Source organism: Lemur catta, chromosome 15 (genome assembly GCF_020740605.2).
Source record: "Lemur catta isolate mLemCat1 chromosome 15, mLemCat1.pri, whole genome shotgun sequence".
In the NCBI taxonomy this organism is placed as follows: Eukaryota; Metazoa; Chordata; class Mammalia; order Primates; family Lemuridae; genus Lemur; species Lemur catta.
The window spans coordinates 44868558-44893080 of record NC_059142.1 but is presented as its reverse complement, the minus strand read 5'-3'; the positions used below and the strand labels follow the sequence as shown (position 1 = coordinate 44893080).

At 37.6% G+C, this 24523-nt stretch overlaps 1 protein-coding gene across 14 annotated transcripts in view; it reads left to right on the top strand.

Moving 5' to 3' along the window:
• Positions 1-24523, top strand: part of BPTF (bromodomain PHD finger transcription factor) — a 121432-nt gene that overhangs the window by 91058 nt on the left and 5851 nt on the right. For 7 of the 14 annotated variants that reach the window (XM_045525853.1, XM_045525850.1, XM_045525848.1 and 4 more), the window contains 10 exons: positions 4198-4415; positions 6107-6329; positions 7299-8203; positions 9583-9665; positions 9934-10159; positions 14839-15173; positions 18024-18197; positions 18931-19123; positions 20309-20393; positions 23254-23440. In XM_045525853.1, coding sequence (XP_045381809.1) covers positions 4198-4415; positions 6107-6329; positions 7299-8203; positions 9583-9665; positions 9934-10159; positions 14839-15173; positions 18024-18197; positions 18931-19123; positions 20309-20393; positions 23254-23440 — 2629 coding nt within the window. The remainder of the gene's footprint in view (positions 1-4197; positions 4416-6106; positions 6330-7298; positions 8204-9582; positions 9666-9933; positions 10160-14838; positions 15174-18023; positions 18198-18930; positions 19124-20308; positions 20394-23253; positions 23441-24523) is intronic. The other 7 variants (XM_045525857.1, XM_045525849.1, XM_045525846.1 and 4 more) reach the window with 3 other exon arrangements.

The window sequence follows — 24523 nt, the reverse complement described above, 5'->3', positions numbered from 1 at the left end:
TATGAAATAAAGGCCAAAGAAGAAAGGATAAGGACAGCCCTGCAAATATTGAACAGAGTACAATTCAATATTTTATTTATTTGTTAATATTTTTTGCCAGGAATACTGTGTTGAGAAAGAATTTGATATTTTTAAAAAGCAGAAAATAATTATACAAAAAAGTTTCATTTTATATTGGTTTAAAGCTAAAGATTGAATGAAAATGTAATCTTGAATCTTTATAAATTAAATAAGATGCCATTAAAGTATCTGAAGCAAAACTATTTGAAATCAAGGAGGAATTAACAGGAGCATAGTAGACTACAGTTAAACTGTGTATCAACTTTTGTGCTTTCAGAAATACACATTCATTTTAAATAGTTGTGGGCTATTTGGTGGAAAAATGATCCTTGAGACATAGATAAACCCTTGGTAAATTCCAAGAAGTGGAATGTATATAGGCCACATTCTTTAAAGCTAGAAATTAATATTAAGATATTACACTGATAACCTTTACTTGCTTGGGAATTTTTAAAAATATATGTTCTAAGTAACTTTTTGGGGGATAACTTTTAGGTTGAAGAAACATCAAATATGTAATCACAAATTACCAAATAGCAATATTAAGCCATGATAGCAAAGCTGAACTCAGAGGCAGATTCAATTCATTCAATAGATATTTGAGCACCTACTCTCGACAATTGAAATGCACTAGTGAATAAAACAGACTAAAAAACCCATATTATTAAATCTTAATCACAAATTAGAAAAATATATAAAAACAAGTCTTTAAAACGAGGAGGAAATAAAAGCAAAAGTAATAATTATTAGAAAACAGAAAAGGCAAAAAATGTTAGAACAAACTATTCTTTTGTAAGTCTAATCTGGAGAAAAGGGTGGAAAATACCAGTTCATAGAATTAGGCAACAAGAAAGTGCAATAAAAATAGAATGAGCTTTTTAAAATCAAAAGATAATTTTGTGTAGGTGTCCTTGTAGTGAGACTTTCAGAATTCTCACTATCCATACTTAGGGCTAAGCAAGGCATAATTAAATACCATGTTTATAAATTGAAAGTCTCAATGACTCATATCAAAGGAAGAAATTTGGAAAGTTGTCATAATGTTACCTAAAAAAGGAATTCCAGACTTCATGAATTTATGGGTAAAAATTTCTTTGAAATAGGAAACAAATAATTTCCTTATTGTAAAACCTAGTTCTAGGGCATGGGGGAAGGATAGATAAAACCTTAACCATTCATTTTACAAATTTAGCACAATTCTAATATGAAACAGAGCAAAGCTTTTTTTTTTTAAAGGCAATCTTCTGTGCCTAAGCAGCATTTAACCCAGAAAAGAAAGGAAGATTATTTCAGTTAATGCTGCAAAGATAGTTGATAAAATTCAGTGTCTATTCCTGTTTAAAACTTATAGCTGTCAGGCAGCTTAATGAAAGGAAAGGTAAATAATGTAAACGAGAAAATTTATAGGTGATAAAAGGTAGCGTACCTAGAAAACTGAAAAATTTGGTAAATTGCCAGATAAACTATAAATATTGGTAGTACTGTAGTTCTATAGAGACCTTGTTGAGTAGTGCCTTATGTAGCTGTAATTTTATATTTGTCTGATATCCACACGTGACTCTACAGCTTCCAAACCTCCCCCACCACTAGGGTTTTGCCACTTTTTTTCCCCTGAAGTCTTAAATACCCAGTGAGAATGGGGTTTGTGAAATGAACTACCCAACCCTGCCACTCAGCAATGCAGTGCTTATTTAATGTAATTTAGCCAAAGTCTGCCTTTAAATAATGGATTCTTAGTAACAATGATAAAATAACAGCTGTAATGTATTGATCATTTAGTTTGTGCCAGGGTATATGCACTTTGTAGGTTGCTTTCACATAATCTTCATATAAAGTAGATATTTACATTATCCTCATTTTACAGATGAAGATTTTTTTGTTTTTTGTTTTTTTGCTAATTGAAACTCAGAATGTTGAGGAATTTCTCAAGCTGTTATTCTGGAACTTAAACAAGATTTGACACTGTTCCAGGCTGAGATGACTATAGTTATGAACTAATCAGACAAAATAACTGCCTTCGTGAATCTTATAGTCTAGTGGAAAAGGTAAACAATAACCAGATGAGTTAATTACATATATTTTTAAATTTATTATTACGCATAATAGTATATGAATTTTGCATATATGTCATGTTAAATATTGATAACTACTTAGAAAAACAGAGATGGGGTACAAATGTTGAAGAATTGGAGTTTGAGAATGATTTGCAGGGAGGGTTGAAATTTTAGAAAGGATGGCCACAGAAGGACTCCCTTAGAAGACCTGAAGGAAATAAGAGAGCTGTGCAGATACCTGGGGAAAGGGTTTTCATGAAGGAACAGCAAATACAAAGGCCCTGAGGTGGGAGTGGGCCTGGTATGTTGAAGGAAAAGCAAGGTAGCCAGTGGGTCAGGGGTGACCCAGGGAAGAGGAGGAAGGTGAGAGAGTCAGAGAGGCAGAGGCTGGGTGGGTGGGTGTCGGGGTGTGTTTCCATGTGTGCACCCATCAGACTGGAACTAAACCTTCTTCCCACCACCACATTAGCCTTTCTTAAGATGGAAGCCACAGACCCCTGGGATATAGTTGGAAATTATTAATTTTTTTAATTTGCATTTTGATCTAAAAATAAATTAGCATGTACATATTGGGTCTCAGCTGATGACCATCATAAAATCAGTCAGTACCAGTCCTTTTATCTGTGTTTATGATGGCCGTATATCAGTATCAAGTGATCACTTTTAAGTGATAACTTTTTATGTATTGTTTCTCAAACTGCAGTACAAGGATATAGTGTTGGCGTATGGGAATTCTCAAATTACAGCACTGGACCACACTATGCTGTATTGTCTATCAATTAATATTGAATAAATGGATGAGAGTAACCAAGAAAAGTTTCAAAGGAGGAGTAATAATGGAAAACTGGCACTGCCAGTTATAATATGTTAAAGCATATTAGAAAGCCACCCAAATTAAGAGCTTGTTACCAAAGGAAGAAACACAGATGCAATTAAAGAGGCATATATGAGAACTAGCTATATGACAAGGTATCATTTTGAATCAGTCAGTGATACTAGAATAATTGGTTTATAGTTTGCAGGGAGGGGGTACCAAAAAGACTTTTTTATTTTTTTGAGATATTGTCTCACTCTGTTACCCAGGCTGGAGTGAGGTGGCATCTTCGTAGCTCACTGCAACCTCAAAACTCCTGGGCTCAGGTGATCCTCCTGCCTCAGCCTTCTAAGTAACTGGGACTACAGGCGTGCACCACCACACCCAGCTAATTTTTAAATTTTTTGTGGAGAAGGGGTCTCACTTTGTTGCTTAGGCTGGTCTCACTCCCGGCCTCAAGTGATCCTTCTGCCTCAGCCACCCAAAGTGCCAAGATTACAGGCATGAGTACCCAGGGGTTATTGACTAATTAGTAATGAATCTGTAAATGTCAAAATAGCTACCAAATAATTACTCTTAGCAACTATTACATAGGGAGGAAAATTCCACTTGCCTTTTTTTCTAGTTTTAGGAAGTTAAACTAGGAACAGAAGTTTTTGGAAGACTATAAAGCCATTCTGGTTAAACTTCATTTATTCAGTAGACATTTATTGAACATTAACTATGAAAGCATTCTTTGAGCACTTTGCCCTAGTATTTGAGGATATAGTTGTTTTTGCTCTCATAGTTCTCCCAAACTGTCAAATAACTGTAATAGAAGCTTATTTATAAATGCACCTGGCCCAGATACTCCAGATTCTTCATTTTGTTTAAAATTCATATGAATTAAATATTAAATTATCTTATTTTCAATATTTCTAACAAAAGGCAGCATTATAAATGGCATATTTTGCATACTCTCTTTTGTCTTTCCGATTGTCATTTTGGCCTTACATTTAGAGGAAGAATATTAATTGTTTTTTCATTTGACTACAGAAAGCAGGGGCTGAATAATGGTTTTCAATGAGCTGAATGAAAACCGGCTCACTACCAACCAGGCGGGTCTTTTGGGTGTGAGCATATGTCTAGATGTGTCCTTGAGCTGTTGGCATCCTAGTGTCTTTTTAAAAATTGAAAAGAATACAGTCATCTGAAGTGTTGAATTATTTCAGTTTTTCAAAATAATGCTAAGGGCGTGTGGGATTTCATGATGTTTTGCTTTTTGTGTAGGTACTCCGCAGCAAGTGGTGACTCAGATCATCAGAGGGCAGCCTGTTTCCACTGCAATCTCTGCCCCTAACACAGTTTCCTCAACACCCGGGCAGAAAAGCATAACTTCAGCAACATCTACTGCAAATTTACAGTCGTCAACCTCACAGTCGCCTCGCCCCCAGCAAGGACAGGTGAAGCTTACCATGGCTCAGCTCACTCAGTTAACACAAGGCCACGTAAGTAATGTAACTTGATTTTAATATCTTTATTTAATGTATTTTAATGTGACTTTAGAGGCAGTCTTACTTATCTTATACTTGCTATAAGTTTAAAAACATACTTTTTTTTTTTTTTTTTTTTCAATTAAATAGAGATGGGCTTTCACTCTTGCTGAGGCTGGTCTTGAACTCCTGACCTCAAGCGATCCTCCCACCTCTGCCTCCTAGAGTGCTAGGATTACAGGCATTGAGCCTTATTTTGATAAGTTTAAAAATGTACTGATTTTAAGAAATGACTGCTTCTTAGACTCAAACAAAAATACTTCTTACAGGCAGGATATAATAAGCCCCAACTATCTATCATTCTTAGTTACACCAATGAAAAGGATAACCCTTTTAACCACCAAAATTTTATTAATTGGCCAATTTCCATGGAAAAATAAAATTTAAGTACATTAAGCTGTTGCTTGCAAGAATAAATACTGTTATCAAGTCTTCCAATATTGAGCAATACATTGAATGCAGTTCCCTTCAAAATTCCAAGAGTTGTTTTTTTTGGTGGAACTTCACAAGCTGAGTTTTACAATTTATGTGGAAGTGCAAAGGATCAAGAATATCTATGATATTTTTAAAGAACAGGAGGATTTTCCCTGTATGAAAACTAGTAGCAAAACTTATTATAATACTTCAGTAATTAATACAGTGAAGTAAAGATACAAAAATAGGCAGATACACCAACAGAAGAGAGTGTAGAACATGACCCTCACATGTGTGGACGCTTGTTATAAGACAAAGGTGGCATTCCAGATGATTGAGGAAAAGACAGACTTTATTTTTCGTAAATGGTGCTGGGACAACTGAATATATGTGGGAAACTGTGAAATTGGACCACTGCCTCACTTTGTATATAAATTCAACTTTAGCACACACAAGCACCATAGGTAATTTAGTACATACTGAAAAGAAACAAAATTCAGGATACCTGGGTTCCTCCTTGTATCTCATCTTTAACTTGGGCAAGAGACTTGACTTTCTAACCTGAGTTTCTTAATTGGGAGTAAGATTATAGTAATATTTTCTCTGCCTATTCCATGAAGGCACAAATCCATTGTGAGAATCAAATGAAGTAGTATAAATAAAGATGCTTTGAAGATTATAGAATATTATTATAAGATGGTTTAAAATCAGAATTTTTTTGGAGACCTTAGTCATTTACTTCAATGCCCTTGTTTTATAGATTGAGAAACTGGAGGAATGATGTTGCTTGTAGATAGACACTTGGCTGTCCATTGGGAGAGCCTGAACTAGAACTCTGGATTGTTTGTGTTTTTTCCACTAAGCAACATAAATATTCTTATTTTACCTTACCTATATTCCCACAGGTGCCATTTCATAGATATTCAAATATACATTTTCATTATATTAAAGGATCTTTATAGCATAAAAATGATTTAATAAAAACACTATACAGACTGGGTGTGGTAGCACACACCTATAGTCCCAGCTATTCTGCAGGCTGAAGCAAGAGGATTGCTTGAAGCCAGCGTTTGAGGCCGCCAGGCACTATGATCACGCCTGTGAATAGCCCCTGCACTCCACCTTGAGCAACATAGCAAAACCCCGTCTCTATAAAAAATTAAAATGCTATACATACAGATTGATGTTTTGTATCATGTGACTGTTTACATGTTGTGTGTTTTTTTCCACAGGGTGGCAATCAAGGTTTGACAGTAGTAATTCAAGGACAAGGTCAAACTACTGGACAGTTGCAGTTGATACCTCAAGGGGTGACTATACTCCCAGGCCCAGGACAGCAGCTGATGCAAGCTGCAATGCCAAATGGTACTGTTCAGCGATTCCTCTTTACTCCATTGGCAACAACAGCCGCAACAGCCAGCACCACCACCACCACTGTTTCCACTACAGCAGCAGGTAGAGCTTTGGGTTTATCAGAAATGCTCGGTGTTATTACCGTACACTGTTGGGCTAACAGAAGGGTTAAAAGAATCAATACTTCCAGCCTGAGCCACTGCGAGACCCCATCTCTACAAAAAATAGAAAAATTAGCCAGGCATGTTGGCTGACACCTATAGTCCCAGCTGCTTGGGAGATGGAGGCAGGAGGATCACTTGAGTCCAGGAGTTTGAGGTTGCAGTGAGCTATGGCAATGCCAGCACTCTAGCCTGGGTGACAGAGCAAGACCCTATCTCAAAAGAAAAGAAAAGAAAAAGAACAAATACTATCGTTGGGAGGATATACCTCAAGCCAGTGACAGTGAACTTAACAGCTGACCTAGTCTCGCAACGTCTTGATGCTTTCATGCCTTATTTGTACAGACTGTTATCACCACCTTGCTCCCCACCCTCATTAAAAAAAGATATAGAAAGGGGGCAAAAACAATGGATATCATGGTAATCATGCTCACATTTACTCCTTGCCAAGCTTTATAGGTGCTAATTGAATCATGGAGGTGATCTCGTAGAGGGCAGATATATCCAGCTCATGACCTACGATTGAGAGCCGTGGGTCCAGAACCACTTTGTTAGCCTCCTACTACAAGGAGTCACTAACTGCCACCATGTCCTAGGAGAAAAGTGAGGCTTGGTAATTAGTCTGGACCAGAAGACCTGGCTGGTTTCCAGAGGCTGCACCTTGTTTGTTTTGGAAGACGGCCCTCTGGAGAGTTAGCAAACTGTACGGAGGACAGCCAAGAAGGAGGGCCTAGGCTCCCCAATTTAGGAGAGTCCTACCCCGAGCATGTCTAAATGGAGCATTTTTAAGGCATAAATCTTCTGTACTGAAATAAAGAATTCTGAACTGTAGAAAACCCCTTCACATTCTTCTTTAACCACAGTCTTATGTTCTGGAGTAATAGAAATGGTTTGTCTTTCCCTTTCATAGGTACGGGTGAACAAAAACAGAGTAAATTATCACCCGTGACACAGGTGCAACAAGCCAAAGCGCTGCCAGCAGCTCAGTCATCAAGTGTGAGTTCTCCAGAAGCCCAGCCACAGACCACTCAGCCTCCAGCTCAGCCCCAGCCCCAGTCCCCAGCTCAGCCTGAAGTTCAGACTCAGCCTGAAGTTCAGACCCAAACAACTGTCTCATCCCACATCCCTTCTGAAGCACAACCCACCCAAGCACAGTCATCCAAACCCCAAGTTGCAGCACAGTGTCAGCCTCAAAGTAATGTCCAGGGACAGTCTCCTGTTCGTGTCCAAAGTCCGCCACAGACTCGAATACGTCCATCAACTCCATCCCAAGTGTCTCCTGGACAGCAATCCCAGGTTCAGACTACAACCTCACAACCGATTCCAATTCAGCCACATACATCTCTTCAGATACCTTCCCAAGGCCAGCCACAATCACAACCCCAGGTACAGTCTTCAACTCAAACTCTTTCATCAGGACAAACGTTAAATCAAGTTACTGTTTCATCCCCATCCTGTCCTCAGCTACAAATACAGCAGCCACAGCCCCAAGTCATTGCTGTGCCTCAGCTGCAACAACAAGTCCAGGTTCTCTCTCAGATCCAGTCACAGGTTGTGGCTCAGATACAGGCTCAGCAAGGTGGTGTGCCCCAGCAAATCAAACTCCAGTTACCTATTCAAATTCAGCAAAGCAGTGCTGTGCAGACTCACCAGATTCAGAATGTGGTTACAGTGCAGGCAGCCAGTGTGCAAGAGCAGTTGCAAAGGGTTCAGCAACTCAGGGATCAGCAGCAAAAGAAGAAACAGCAACAGATAGAAATTAAGCGTGAACACACCCTCCAAGCTTCTAATCAAAGTGAAATCATTCAGAAACAGGTAAAGTTATTAAGTAAAAGCAGCATGTTCAGTAGCTTGAATTATTGTGCTGTGCATTAGATTTAGTGTTTGGTTGTGTTAGGTTTCCTAACTGAGACAAAGTCATTAATGTTTAAATTTAGAAGAAGCTCTGGATTGACCAAAAAATATTGAATGACTACTATGGTTTGGAACTCTTCACTGGGCATACATATATAGTCAGTGCTTATTAGAAACTACCTGTATTTTGGGAGGACTAAGACGGGAAGCGTGGAGTTATGAGTTTTAAGTATCATTAATGTAGAACTTGAAGGTTTAAGTAAGTTTTAAAGCCACTTTAGGCATCATAGCAATTTGTTTGAAGTTGTCATTCCTTAGTTTGCATGTAGACTATGCAAATTATAGACAGATTAGATTCATTTGCATTTCTAATCACACCTTTGTAAAAAAGTTTTCAGTACATATTATTCCGTAGCCTAAATAAAACGTGGCTTCATGCAGTGACATCTTGCATTGGCATTTTAGTGAAGTAAGGTAATTTAGATGAGTTAGAATTATTCTACTAAAATCAAGTCACATATATAATTCCCTATAGCATTACTGGAGAAAACTTTCTCTTCGTTTACGGTGTGCTCTCCACTCAGCACTACGCCGGAGTTTGAGTGTGGATTTCCAAGTCATGAGACCTTCGTTTAGTTTCTTCCTCTTCCATTCACAGTCCATGAAACTCACTTATCTCTCCTGAGCTATATCCTCATTAAAACCCCTCTCTTTCCAGCCACACAAGATTATTGTAATGATTAAATGAGCTCATATATATAGAAGCACTTTTTAAACAGCAAAATGATTTTAAACACGTAACATTCCTGTAAATTGGTGTCATATATAATATGTTTAAATGCATTGTTACCCAGCTTTCAGTATTGTAATCTATCAATTGAGAATTATTATAGTATCTGTCTACCCCTGATCTTTGTGTAAGGGGGAATGAGGGGCAGCTCTTTAAAATTAGCGCCTAGGAGGAGAACATAACGTTAAAAACATGGCCTTTGGCGAACAACAGCCAAGTTAAAATTCTAGCATATTATTTACTATTTAATCTCAAACAAGTTGGTTAATTTTTTTATGTTTCAGTATCTCATTTATAAAATCATCTCTATGGTTCAGTGTCTTTTTGCGGAATAAATGAGGTAATGTGAAGTGATTGGCTCAGCACGGTGCCCAACGTGATAAGCACCCAGGTCATCTTGTAGCTGCTAATTTTATTAGTATTATGATATAAAATTCTCAAAGGTTCTTTGAAAAACACATATATGTGCTCAGATTTCTACTGTTGTTATCTATGTGCTAACTTGTGATCATTATAAAATATGTGCTTTTGGATTTGTTCTGTCCTGAAGGTGGTGATGAAGCATAATGCTGTAATAGAACATTTAAAACAGAAAAAGAGCATGACTCCAGCTGAAAGAGAAGAAAATCAAAGGTAGGGGAGATGGGGAGACACAGGGTCTCATCTGTTCATCTCTATAGTGTCCACGTGTACAGAGTTCTGAGTTTATACTTTTTTTTACCTTGACTGAAGTTCATTAAATGAGAACACTTGGCACTAATAGTTACTCATAACTGGTTTGAATCACTTTTGGAAACTTTCCAGTCACAGAAAGTCTGTCTCATCTGTAGAGGTCTAGAAGAATCATGTTTTAAGCCTTTTATAAATACCCAGTGTTACATAGGTGTGTGTTTTTCTCTAGAATGATTGTCTGTAACCAGGTGATGAAGTATATTTTGGATAAGATAGATAAAGAAGAAAAACAGGCCGCAAAAAAACGGAAGCGCGAAGAGAGCGTGGAGCAGAAGCGTAGCAAACAGAACGCCACCAAGCTCTCAGCTCTGCTCTTCAAGCACAAAGAGCAGCTCAGAGCCGAGATCCTGAAGAAGAGGGCACTGCTGGACAAGGATCTGCAGATCGAGGTGCAGGTAAGAAGGCACTTCCTTTCCTTCTGTGTCCAGTTTGCAGCATCCAAGGTTCTTCTTTTTTCCCTTGACTTGTTGGTTAAACTTAAAATTTTAGCTTGTTTTCTAGAATTTCCATTTGTGTATATAGAGTACATAGAATAAAAAGCAGTGGGACACACGTCTTAAAACAAGACAGAGCTTTTATATCTAAATGTATAGTTATAATGTATTCCCTCAACTAGCCACTCTGGGAGGTATTGATTTAATTGTTGTGGAACTCTATTGGAAATGGCTTTTATTGTCTATGACATAGTCTTGCCAAAAGTCATTTAGGAGCCAAGTTTCATGAGAAAGGTAGACAGACTTCAAAATAATGTTGAAAGAATGAAAAAGTGTGCCCATTAAATAAGACAGATTTCTTCCTTGTAACTGATTTCTGTAGGCGTTATTAGTCTGCTTTCTTGGGGAATTTATTGAAAAATGAAAAGATACCTATTCATACATATTTACACAGCTTTTTAAAAGAAGTAGGCTATCTGAAACATCCCATAAAGTGTCTTAAACAGTTTAAGAAGGTGAGAAATATCACAAAAATATTAGACAAATAATGAACATTATATAACTCTGAAACATCATAGCTCTTCCTACTGAAGTCAGAAACCAGACAACAGTGCCAACAATCACCTTTGTTATTTAGCATCTCCTGAAGTTCTAGCTACCATTATGCCAAGAAAAAGAAACAGATAAAAATTGTAGGAAAGAAGACAACATTGTTGTTATATATGATATGATTATTACATCGGAGCCCCAAGAGAAATATTATTAAAATTTGAGAGAATTCACTAAGGTAGTCTGTTATAAGATAAACATTAAGACTACAACCATCGTCAAAGTGTAATGAACTAAAGAGCCAATTCACAGAGCAACAGAAAATATATAAAATATTACCTTCTCCCTTAAATTAAGATACATTGCAGATCAAAAATTTAAATATAAAAAAAGAAACCAGCCAGGCGCAGTGACTCATGCCTGTAATCCTAGCACTCTGGAAAGCCGAGGTGGAAGGATCACTTGAGCTTGGGAGTTCTAGACCTGCCTGAGCAAGAGTGAGACCCCATCTCTACTAAAAATAGAAAAAGTTAGCCAGGCGTGGTGGCATATGCTTGTAGTTCCAGCTGCTTGGGAGGCTGAGACAGGAGGATCCCTTAAGCCCAGGAGTTTTAGGTTGCATTTAGCTATGATGATGCCACTGTACTCTAGCCGGGGTGACAGACTGAGACTCTGTCTCAGAAAAATAACAATAAAAACAACAACAACAAAAACACTAAAATAAACCTTGATTGTCATTTTTGTAATCTTGGAGTGGCGCGATTCTTAAGCATTACAAAATTCAAGTGCCACACAAAAGAATAGATATGGTGGCATCGGAAGAAGAAAATTTGTATGGGAAGAAAAAAACCACAAACAATATTCAAAAACAGATAACAAACAGGAAAAAAGTTTTTGTGACATTTGTGGCAGAATTAGTAATTCTGAAATTCAAAGAGTTCTTAAATCAATAAGAAAAAGATGAACACTCTAGAATAAAAATGTATAAGACACATAAACAAGCAGTTTTCACATTTAAAAATGGCAGTTCCCAATAAACCTGTAAAAAGATACTTAATAACATTTTTTAGAGACAATACCTTTTCTCCAGAAACTGCCATTTTTTCTATAGAACATTTCATCAATATGTATAAAAAGACTGAACAGTGGATACTGTTTGATTCATTAATTTCACTTGTAGAAATTCATCTAAAACAATAGGCAAAATATATGAATAAGGACATTTATTAAAGTGATGATAATAATGGAAATTTGGAATCAGCCTCAAGTCCTGTGATGTAGGAAAAACCAGACTGTTTCTCCTATATGTATTCTTACAGCACAGGTCACTTCTGATACCAGATGTGTGGGATTTTTTTTACTATTTACCTGGAGATAGTGTCAGATCCCTCAGGGTGAGGGCTCAGTTGCACAGGACTGCCTCCCCCCACTTCAGATACCACTGGTAAGCCCCAGGTGGTTTTACCTGTGCTTCTGCCCAACTGGCCACAAGTCAAGGTTCCTATAACCCCCTCCTCGTGATTTGACTAATTTGCTAGAGCAACTCACAGAACTCAGGGAAACAATCAACGTCGACCTGCTTATTACAAAGGTTACCAACACCAGATGGAAGAGATGCATAGGGCAAGGTATGTAGGAAGGGACGCAGAGCATCCAAGCCCTCTCTGGGCACCCCACCCTCCAGGAACCTCCAAGTGTTCAGCTATGTCTGGAAGCTCTCCGAACCCTGTCCTTTTGGGTTTTTATGGAAGCTTTATTACACAGGCATGATTAATTTCATTTTGAGTGAATTCAGGTTGTCATTGTGTTGGTTGTCTTTCTTCACGTTACATGTTTTCATTTTTTGGCATTTGAGTTTTGCAAGCTTATTTTTAGTGAGAGGAGTTTGTTTTTGTTTCCTCTCTTGAAGCCCCGTGTAGCTTAGTTAACCCTTAACTTCAAGCAGGGAGCCTGCTCTTATCACCCACCTCACACGAAGCATTTTTAGTCCCCTGTACCCTGCAGAAGCTATTACTGTTGCTTGGCTACCACTTCTTGGTTCTGAATCTGGAACCCAGCTGGCTTGCAGTGTTGGCCTGTTTGAAGTTTTGTGTCTCCTTCTTATTCAAGCATGACTAGGTGTTTTTAATTTTGTCTTTTTTATATTTCATTATCATTGGTATATTCTTGAAGGGAGAGGGAGGATCAAAGTGTGTATCCACTGTACCCTCCTAGCCATCTGGGTTTTCCTAAAATCCATCTCATGATGTTTATTACAATCACATCATGTAAATTAGAAAAATGAAACTCAAGATTTCATTGTCCTTTTTTCCCTAGAAAGTTGCGTCTCCTTTTTTTAAATAGAGAAGAGCTGTTGAATAATTAGTCACACTGCTTATCTTCTTAGAAGACTATCTAGACTCTAAACAGAGAAAATAAGACTTGTTAAATCAGGGCTATTCAAGTTTATTCGGCAAAATTTTTGTGATGTGATGTTCAAAGGCTTCCTCGGGTACTAATATAATGATTGTTACTAATGTACCCTTGGTGCATGGGGGCAGGGGGCGCTACACAGAGGCTTCAGGGCAAACTGTCAGATACAGATGGACCTTATCTTTCGGCAAATCCTTGACATTGTTTGGGGTTTTTTTGTTTGTTTGTTTTTGTTTTTTCTGGTTTTCTTTTTATTTATTTTGTTTGTTTGGTTGGTTTTGTTTTGAGGCAGAGTCTCACTCTGTTGCCCAGGCTAGAGTGCCGTGGCATCAGCTTAGCTCACAGCAACCTCAGACTCCTGGGCTCAAGCAGCCTCCTGCCTCAGCCTCCCAAGGAGCTGGGACTACAGGCTCATGCCACCACACCTAGCTAACTTTTATATATTTTTGTAGAGACAGGATCTCACTATGGTGCTCAGGCTGGTCTGGAATTCCTGGCCTGGAGCAGTCCTACCACCTCAGCCTCCCAAAGTGCTAGGGTTATAGGCATGAGCCACCACATCTGGCCTGGTATTTTAAATTATTGTAGAGATTTATAAATGTCTCAAATTTTAAGAAATATTCCTGGTCATAGCTATGATTTATTTACATAAAGTTTGTTCATGGATGCCAATTACAGTGGTTTTTCCCTGGGGTAATACAATTTGCTTTGATCATCATTTCCAAGAATAAGTTGTAATACTGTATAGCAGAAATGTGGCTAAAAAGTATTTCCCGTGAAAATAAGTAAGAATTTTAATTTATGGCTAAATCCATGTTCAGAAAATACTATGTTATGTTCCCTAGCTCTTCCTGCCATCTTAAATTCTAGACTTAGGAGCACAAGGCAAATCTGCCTCTCATGCTGCTTTGTGCTGGTCAGCCCACATTTTGAATCTCATGTTCAGTTCATGTTCAGTCTCACTGTAAGGACTCAGAACAAGAGCAGCAAGAAGAGAGCAGCCAGTGACACTTGAAATCACCTCCTGAGTAACCACTGAAAGAAGCAAGATAGGTCAAGGGCAAGCCAGGAGGGACATTCTTTCTGGACACTTGTTTATCTTCCTTCCAGGTCTCCTTCAAAGATACTATAATTAGCAGCTTTTTAGTTGTTATGTATCTTCATTTCCTATTTCTAATTGTTTTAATTGAGTTTAAGATATAGGCCGGGCGCGGTGGCTCACGCCTGTAATCCCAGCACTATGGGAGGCCGAGGTGGGCAGATCGTTTGAGCTCAGGAGTTCGAGACCAGCCTGAGCAAGAGCGAGACCCCATCTCTACTAAAAATAGAAAGAAATGATTTGGACAGCTAAAAATATGTATAGAAAAAATTAGCCGGGCATGGTGGCTCATGCCTGTAGTCCCAGCTACTCAGGAGGCTGAGGCAGGAGGATCGCTTGAGTCTAGGAGTTTGAGGTTGCTATGAGCAAGGCTGACGCCATGGCACTCACTCTAGCCCGGGCAACAGAGTGAGACTGTCTCAAAAAAAAAAAAAAAAAAAGATATAGTAAGAAAACTCATGTTCAGAATTACTAAAACTTTCTCACATTAGGCTGAACTATGGAGCTACTTCGACAAGGGAGGCTAATGTAATGTCCTCTGGCCAGATCAATGATAGTCTTGTATTGTCTTTGACAACAGGAAGAGCTGAAGAGAGACCTGAAAATTAAGAAAGAAAAAGACCTGGCGCAGGTGGCGCAGGCCACGGCAGCAGCTGCACCCTCCCCGCCAGTGACGGCAGCTCCTCCAGCCCCTCCAGCCCCTCCACTGTCACCTCCCCCTCCACCTGCTGTGCAGCACACAGGCCTCCTGTCCACGCCCACCTTACCTGTGGCTTCCCAGAAGAGGAAGCGGGAAGAGGAAAAAGACTCAAGCTCAAAGTCCAAGAAGAAGAAAATGATCACTACTACCTCAAAGGAAACTAAGAAGGACACAAAGCTTTACTGTATCTGTAAAACGCCTTATGATGAATCTAAGTGAGTAGATCTTTTTGAGCTCTAGTTTATTTTCTTAAAAGTTTAGCTGTTAAATTGATAGTTTTGAAGAAAATGAGTATATTGGTAGTGATATAAATAAAAATAGTTAAATGTAAGGGTGATGATTGATCTGTGGTCTTGCATCTGATATTCTTAACCTTGACACTAGTAAAGTAAAATTTGCTATTTCACGTGTTTGTGATTCTTGTTTGTCTTTTGTTGTATTCTTTTCTGTCAAAAACAAGCTTTCTGTTGCTCCTTTGCTTTCTCTTCCCTCTGGATTAACTCCAAATCAATTAGTAATGCTGTCTGGAGAAGGAGGTGTATTATTGTTGCCCAAAATTGAGACCATCCTTTCTGGGATCTGTTCAAAGCCCTGTGATTATATTAAATCCTAGAAACCATCTGAATGAATATGAATGGTGCAAGAGGTTTCAAATTTGAGCGGTTCAGTTTTTTAATTGTTTTATTTTAAGCAGTTCTGTTTTTTGTGTTGAAATATTTCAACTTAACATTTTTGTCAAAGTCCCTACTTTCTCATCAGGGACAAAATCCAGAAAAATACAAAAAATATTCCTTTCACCTGTTCTTCAAGTATGACACTGAAAAAATTTGGCACATGGAAGCTGTTTTTGACAGTCGTGACTTATACTTGGTGATATAAACAAGATTTTAGAGACACTAAACCATAATATAGTTTCATTTTTTTTTGGTCATTACTATCATTTAATTAAGTATTTAGCTTCTGTTTTGAACATTAAAATGTAGGCCAGCTTTTTAAAGCCACAATTAACCATAATACATTTTACAGTACCAAAAAGTTTGATTGTGCTTAAAAATATGATCATTTAGAATTGGGAATGCTTAATGCCTACCTTAAGTGGATGCCTAATCAATTCATGAAATAAAATCGTAGTCTCTTTAATGATGTTCAGGTTGCAACATTGAAGCTGCTCTGCTGGCACTGTCTAAATTACGCGGTCTGTTTGCAAGTGCCAGATGAAAAAAATTTTTGGTAGTTGTATGTTAAATACAGATCATTTTAGGCATCTTCACTTTTCATTGTCGTATCTCATTGAAAATTAGACATAATGTAAAAAGTGGAACCCTATTAACTGATTTTTCCCTCATTTTAATACAAGTGTGCCTCACTTTAAGCAAGATATGATTTCTGAAACAGCAACATGAGTTTGCTTTTTCTTATTTGAAAAAATCTGTTTATAGGATTTCTCCAAATAACAAGGATTCTTGGCCTCTGTAGGGTATTCAGATCACAGAAATTTCATTTCACACAATTTTTTTGGGATATCTAAGTTGCATAAAATGAGGTGCACATGTACATGTGCTCATTCTATTGAGATTGCTTCATTATTTTGTGGATATTTCATATTTTTCAGTTTGTCATTATTAACATTTCAGCATACCAGGTTCATTCATTCCTTGTTTTAGGTGGGATGAGTTAGTGTTTTTTTATGAGTATTTCATAGTCTCTCATCCCAAACTGGGCTTGTTTGGGTATCTAGTGAGAGTGACTAAAAACTGAAATTCAAGTCCTGAACTTGCTTCCAGAACACAAAGCCTACCACCCTGTGGAGGCAACATACAAAAATCCCTTGAAAGACCTCCATCTGTGGCAGTGAAAATCATAGTTAAAAAGAAAACAGTTGATGGTAATAGGATAAACTATATGCCATGTATTATTCCTTCACATTCATGAAGTAGGTCAGTTTGAAGCTTCAGGTGAATCTACCAAGAAATGCCTTGAGAGAACTAAGAATGCCAATGTTGTCAGCAAGGCCAGTCTGCTTCCCTGTGATTCCTGCCAGTCTCACTATGACTTTGACATGGTGTTCCTACACAGCACCTGTCAGCACATATATTAACACATATAAGTGTTTATTATAGAGTTACCTTTTATTTTGTTGTTAGGGGTCTTATATTATTAATACAAAGGCCTTGAGGGTTTACTGTATGTAGTTACCCATAATTAATTACACACTCATCCAGCCCCACCTTGCCAAATACTGTGACCCCCTCACACGGTTTTGGATAACTATCCTCATATTATTCTCTGTGCCCTGTGTCCGTGGTTTTGAACTGAAGCAGCTCCTTACGAGTTCTTTACCAGTTAGTTAATCAAGCCACTCTCCACATTGTCACAAACACGATATTAACTTAAAAACTGGCCTATGTCATAATCCACTATAAGGGGTGATTTTTAATTAGATTCAATTCCAATGTTTATTTGGGAAGCTTGGTAGAACTTGAATTACTACATGTACCTTTCTTAGTTTTCTTCTTCATACCATATTTTGACCATTTATCTTCAACACCTGGCTGACTTGCATGTTCCTCGTAGTGTAACTTCTACTTGGTGTTTGCGCTTTGCTTTGTTTTCAAATTTAAATTGTGAGATACATTTTCAAACCTATCTAAGAAATAGCCTTGATATTGAAATGGCTTCTGTGGAATAGGTTTGACAGATGTAAGTCTTTGATTCTTTGGCTTTGGTTTTTGTGCCTGTTACAGTTTTACACACATTCATTAAGAGGAAGACATTACCATCAGTATGTTGTTTATTTTTTCAAATTCCAGTATGTTTTTAAAGACCCATATTTCACTAAACAGTGTATTTGTTGAAATCGATGTGAGTGACTTTATGTTTCCACATTTGATACAGTGTCAGATACTTAGTTTGCCAGGGTAGAATGGTTGGATTCAGGATGTTTAGCTGACTCATTGCAGAAAGTTATCCTGTAAGAAAGTGAATCAGGGCAGAGAAGACAGATTTAAGTACCATGCGGCTCAAAATGACAATTACATTGTCATTTTCATTGTGAATACTTTTAGGTTCTATATTGGCTGTGATCTTTGTACTAACTGGTATCATGGAGAATGTGTTGGCATCACAGAAAAGGAGGCTAAGAAAATGGATGTGTACATCTGTAATGATTGTAAACGGGCACAAGAGGGCAGCAGTGAGGAATTGTACTGTATCTGCAGAACACCTTATGATGAGTCACAGTGAGTTCTGATTAGAGCATCATATTTAATAATTTAGGAAGCCAAATTGCTCTGACTGGTTACTTATTTATTTTAAAATAAAAAGCAAGATTTTTTTCTACATTTATTATACACTTACATTACAAATTCCTTTTCAATTTTTTTCTCTTTTTCCCTCTTTTTACCTCCCCTTCAAAATTTATGTTGCTTCATAGTGAATGTTTGAGACACATTGGGAAAAATGTGGTTTAATGGTAGATTTGATCCTTCAATATGTAACATAGAAATTAATGAGATTAAAATAGCCTGACTTGTTTGGACTTTATCAGTGTTCGAAATGGTGCTTTATTGTAGGTTAGAAAAACACTAATTTGGGTACAAGCTCTGAGACTCTGTTATTGGCTTATAGGATTTTGAACTCCCACTTGATACAGTACTAGTTGAAAGATTTTTGGCTTTATTTTTGTTTACACCTTTAAAATCAATTAAATGTTTTACATTTATCTTCAAATTGGTTCTCCAGTATTACACAATATTCTTAATAAGCTTTTACTGCTTGTTAACATAAAAAATACTAAATTAACACATTGGAATGTCAATCTTAAGAGTATTAAAACAACCATAATACTAAAACTATCTTATATCCCAAAGTTTAGCAGATTTTCAGGTGCATGCTTTATTATTTTTAAAAGTAAATTATAAGTAATGTTATACTATCTGTTTTGAACTTACATTTCCGTTTCGGATCTTGCAGATTTTATATTGGCTGTGATCGGTGTCAGAATTGGTACCATGGGCGCTGTGTTGGCATCTTGCAAAGTGAGGCAGAGCTCATTGATGAGTATGTCTGTCCACAGTGCCAGTCGACAGAGGATGCCATGACAGTGCTCACACCACTAACAGAGAAGGATTATGAGGGGTTGAAGAGGGTGCTGCGTTCCTTGCAGGTGAGAGACCATTGTGCAGAGTGTTTGAAAATGAAGTCAGCCAGTATGACTTTGGAAGCATTTCTAGGGTTTGAAGTTTCCAATCTTAGAGTATGTGATTATTTACTGACTCCCAGCTTGTCCAGTGAAGTGCTTGACAAACTTTAGTCCTTCACATGCCAACATCACGAGGTTTACCATATCCCTATACCACCTCAATTGTTGTTTCTCTAACACTCTTATTTAAAATAACTTGCTTTTTTAACTTAATTTTTATTTTTAAAGAAAACTTTATCTCACCCCCATAGATTGAAACAATTTAATTATATTATAGTTATTCCCTTTTTTACGAAAATTAAAAAGTGGTAGGAGCCAGGCGTGATGGCTCACACCTGTAATCCCAGCACTTTGGTAGGCAGAGGCGGGAGGATTGCTTGACGCCAGTAGTTCGAGACCAGCCTGGGCAACATAGCAAGACACCATCTCTACAGAATATTTTAAAATAAGCCAGGTGTTGTGGCACTCACCGTAGTCCTAGCTACCTGGTAGGTTGAGGCAGGAGGATCACCTGAGCCTTGGCACTCAAGGCTTCAGTGAGCTATGATCACCCCACTGCACTCCAGCCTGGGCAACAGAGTGAGACCACGTCTCAAAAAGGAGAGGAGACAGGGTTGGTTTGCAGGATTTGCAAGTGATAGAGATATATTCAAAATATAGAGTGCTAGATTGAAACTTTCTCCTGTTGTAATTATAGTTCACAAGGATGGAAAGAACTGGAAAGAGAATCATAGTCTCAGTACATGGTTGAGTGTTACTTAACATCACACCTCTGCCACTTTATTAACCGGCACTGGTAACCGTTCAACACTTCGAACACATCCCACCCCAGTTTTATAGACGTGATTGCAGTGCCAGCATTACTCAGTTGACAGGTCATCATATAAGGACCAGAGTGCAGAGCTCATGACTCCTAAGCCAGTGCTCCACGCCAGACACCAAGGTCCTCAGACCTACCTTTGAGGACTGTTACTATAGAGTGTGCTCATCTTAGTTAATTTGTGACTAGAGCAGAAATCATCTAGTATAAATAATTTATCTATCAAATTTAAAACTGACTTGGAGTTTAAGGGTTGATTGATATAGTGACTCAAATGGAATTGGTATTTCCACCTGACAGTAATAATGATGCCTGTTTTTTCATCATAGGCACATAAGATGGCCTGGCCTTTCCTTGAACCAGTAGACCCTAATGATGCACCAGATTATTATGGTGTTATTAAGGAACCCATGGGTAAGTACTTGAGTTGAATAGTAAACTGTTTCAGAAGTCTCAGCAGCTATTTTATTTGTCATCCATAAAATTGCTGTATCATGAGACCATCTTGAGCAAGGCTGCTGGAAGTATAAATTGATATGGTCCCTTCGGAGGGTAAATTGGGAGTATCTATTAAAGTTTAAATGTGCATACCCTTGAATCCAGCAACTTCATTTCTTAGGATTTACATGTGCACAAGTATGTTGTTCATTGCAGCATTGTTTATAATTGCAAAAACATTGGAAATGAAATAAATAGCCACCAATAGAAGAATAGCTATATCAAATGATATATGAGTGGAGTGTTGTGCAGCTTTATAAAAGAATGAATGAAATCAGTGAATGGGTTGGGGTCTATGTGACCCCCATCCTCACCTATCACTTCTTCCTCATCTTTTCTTGAAGGAGAGCAAATTTGATGGACTCACAGTAGAGAGATCCAAGAGAATATAGCCTCATTTCCCAGAAAAAATGGTAATAACAGCCACAAGTAATTGTATTAAGATGAATAGCTATAAATGGTTGCATTAAAAAATAACTTATCTGCAAAATAAATTATAAAAATTAAAACATAGATAATAAAAGCTACCAAAGGATTAGTTCCAGCTGATGAAAGAATTGTGTTCTTAAAGCCAGCTAAGCAGTTTTTAAATGGGAAGAGTTTGTGTTTCATGGCAGAGGGGGAAACAAGAAGAAATAATGAGGACTTAGTTAAAACCATCTCTGAAAAAGAAACAAATAAGTAGTTGTTTTCTCTGTCATGATATTGAAGATGGAAGTAGTACATGTTTCACATTTATGTAATGTCCTTTGAGAAAGTAGCTGGGGGTGTTTATTAAATTAATAAATTAATTCTGCTGATGAAAATAATACAAGTTAATTGTAGAAAGTTTAGGAAATTAAAAAAAAGAAAAGATAAAGGGTACCTTTCATCTCTTCCTCACTGAACCAGCAGGCCGTCCTTATAGAGACAGCCATTACTTCTGGTGTGTTACTGTATGCATGTGTGTTAACACTGAGATCATATAGTAAATGCAAACATTTTCCTGGGTGTTATCTTCAACAACTTGATGTTAATGGCTTTTTATGGTCTATTAATTGAAAATACTATAACTTATTTAACCAAAATTCTTAGAAGAGCTAGGTTGGGTTTTTTTTTTTTGGTTTTCCTTTTGTTAATACCAAGATAAACATCATCTTACATATCTCTTAGGTAGCTATGTAAATATAATATAGATCTTTAAGATGCGTTGTTGGAAAAAAAAATGAAAGTTACAGAACAATGCTTAGATTTTAAGCAGTAAATATTTATTTTCTAAGAGTACATAATTATGTTTAGAAATGCATAGAAAATATCTGGAATGATATAGACTAAATTGAAAATAGTATGAAAATAGTAGTTTCCTTTGGGGGTTTGAGGGAACCAACATGATCAGCAGCTTTCGTTTTCTTAAACAGAAATAGGTTTATATGAATTAATATTTTGTAGTATAAACTGAGCAGTACCTTTTTTATAACTTAACAGTACCTTGTTCACATCAGCTATGTTATTGACCTAGAGTGTTCTTAATTGTACGAAATTAAAATGATTTAATCACTGCCATTCATGGATTTTTTTTTTTTTGGTTGTATACAATTTGGGGTTTTTTGTTTTGTGTTAGAGATAGGGTTTTGCTCTGTTGCCCAAGCTAGAGTGCCATGACGTCAGCCTAGCTCACAGCAACCTCAAACTCCCGGGCTCAAGCAGTCCTCCTGCCTCAGCCTCCCAAGTAGCTGGGACTACAGGCTCATGCCACCACGCCCGGCTAATTTTTTCTATTTTTTGTAGAGATGGGGTCTCATCACTGTTTCTCAGGCTAGTCTTGAACTCCTGAGCTCAAGCAGTCCTCCCACCTCGGCCTCCCAGAGTGTTAGAATTACAGGGTTGAGCCACTGCACCTGGCCCTACTTTTATTTTTCAAATGTTTCTTAGGTATTCTTGTACTTTTATTTTTTGGGTGAACTTTAAAATCACTTTCTCACATTAAAAAATAAAAATTAACTTGAGTTGAATTGTGTTATTTGTCTATCAATCTTAGATTGATTTTATATCACTGGCCTTTCACTCTCCCAAATTTTTATATAAAACTATGTGCTAAATTTTCTTCAAACACAACATTCTCCTAGGACCCAATGTTTCTGGTAGATTTAGCTCAGTGATTATATTCCAAAGCATTTACCTGCTCTGAGAGGAAAAAACAAACTGTTTTTCCTCTGCTCTCACACAACAGTCTACACAGAAGACTTCTGTGACCTCTGGTCACCAAGTGTGTGGGCATTTCTTCCCACCAACAACTAATCCAGCAATCTGCAGGGGACCCCAGCTTAGTGTCCTCTAATTCAATTCAGTTCTGAACTGTCTACCTGGAGATGGCATCAGATGACACAAATTGAGGGATCAGTCCCCAAGACTGCCCCTTCCTTCAGATGCCACGTACATATCCTATACTTAATTGTTTGCACGTGAAAATTTATTCTAGTTAGATATGCATAGATCATGTTAGTGTGGCTTCCTTGATCTCAAACCAGTTGAATGAAGAGCTGTTCTCTGCAGTTAACCAAACAAAAGAACCTAAACAGCAACCAGGATTTATATTTAGAACCTCAATCAAAAACAAAATTGGAAAAGCACTCCTGTGTTCTTTATGAATTACAGAATAGTCTCCAGTGGTGAGCTGGCCTGGTTCCAGGACTGTTTGGACAGTACACATACATTCTTGTTAGTCACAACTTTGGGAAATATTCACATTGGAAAAACCTTAAAGTTTTGAAAATGTTTTGCATTTTGTGTTTTTAAGACCTGGCCACCATGGAAGAAAGAGTACAAGGACGATACTATGAAAAGCTGACAGAATTTGTGGCAGATATGACCAAAATATTTGATAACTGTCGTTACTACAATCCAAGTGACTCCCCTTTTTACCAGTGTGCAGAAGTTCTTGAATCATTCTTTGTACAGAAGTTGAAAGGATTCAAAGCTAGCAGGTGAGCACGTGGATTCAGTGTCCTGAATTAATTCAGCTCTTCAAACTCTTTATACTAAGGAATTAGCCAATGCAGTTTATGGTAAATTTGAAACTTAAAATCAAAAATCTTAAAAAAAGTTAAGACTCTAGCATTATGGTATACTGCCAAGGACAAGTGGACAGAAAAAATAATAGGAAATTGCTGGGTTTTTGATCTATTTAAAGTTAGTCATTTTTTTAATTAAAACATTTATCAAATACTTACAGAATGCAAGATACTGTCTTAAATGCCACAGGGCATGTACAAAGGTAGTAAGAGCTCCTGCTGTCACTGAGTTTTAGGGGACTAGAGAAGTGTGGAAATGACTGTTCTGTAGAGCAGAGTAAAGGGGACTTTTAAATACTTTCTCTTTAATTTACATTTGCTATATATTTGAAATCATAAAATGTTACATTTTACTCTGGATACTTTTTCTCTGGGCAAAGCTAGACTTTAAGTTCATAGGGCTTTTCTTTGAACCTCTGGTAACACAAAAGCATTGAGCAACTTTGTAGGAAATTCAGTTACTGTGACCTTAATGCCCTTCTGTTTCTGAACCTTAACTCCCTTCTCAGGCCCACGGTTCTCTTCCTTCCAATAGAGGCCTGTTTTTCTTTTTTTCCTTTCCCATGGTGGCCGCCACCACTCCAAAGCCCTTGAGATTCATTATTCACCATCCCCTTCCGCTGGTCCACACGCTTGATACCCCTAAATACTCAGAGTGGGTGGCGCTTGGCTGGGCTGGGGCCTGGGCATCTGTATGTTACCTGACCAACTCCCAAAGGACCTGCACACCAAGGTGTAAGAATCAACGCTCTGCCTAGTAATTTTGCTCTGAGGAAAATCTATAGGGTGTTTTGTCTCTTTTCTTCTTCTGTAGCAAGGTAGATGGTTACCAACAACTGTATTTTAGAGTCAGTTTACGTAAAACAAAAGTGAAGCACAAACCCAGCTAAAGTATCCAATTACCTTCTCGGCAAAGGAATCAGAAACTATAGGTAAGGAAGGAAGAAAAGCAGGTAGGCAGGCAGGCTTGAACCAAGAAACTTTACAGAACCTCTA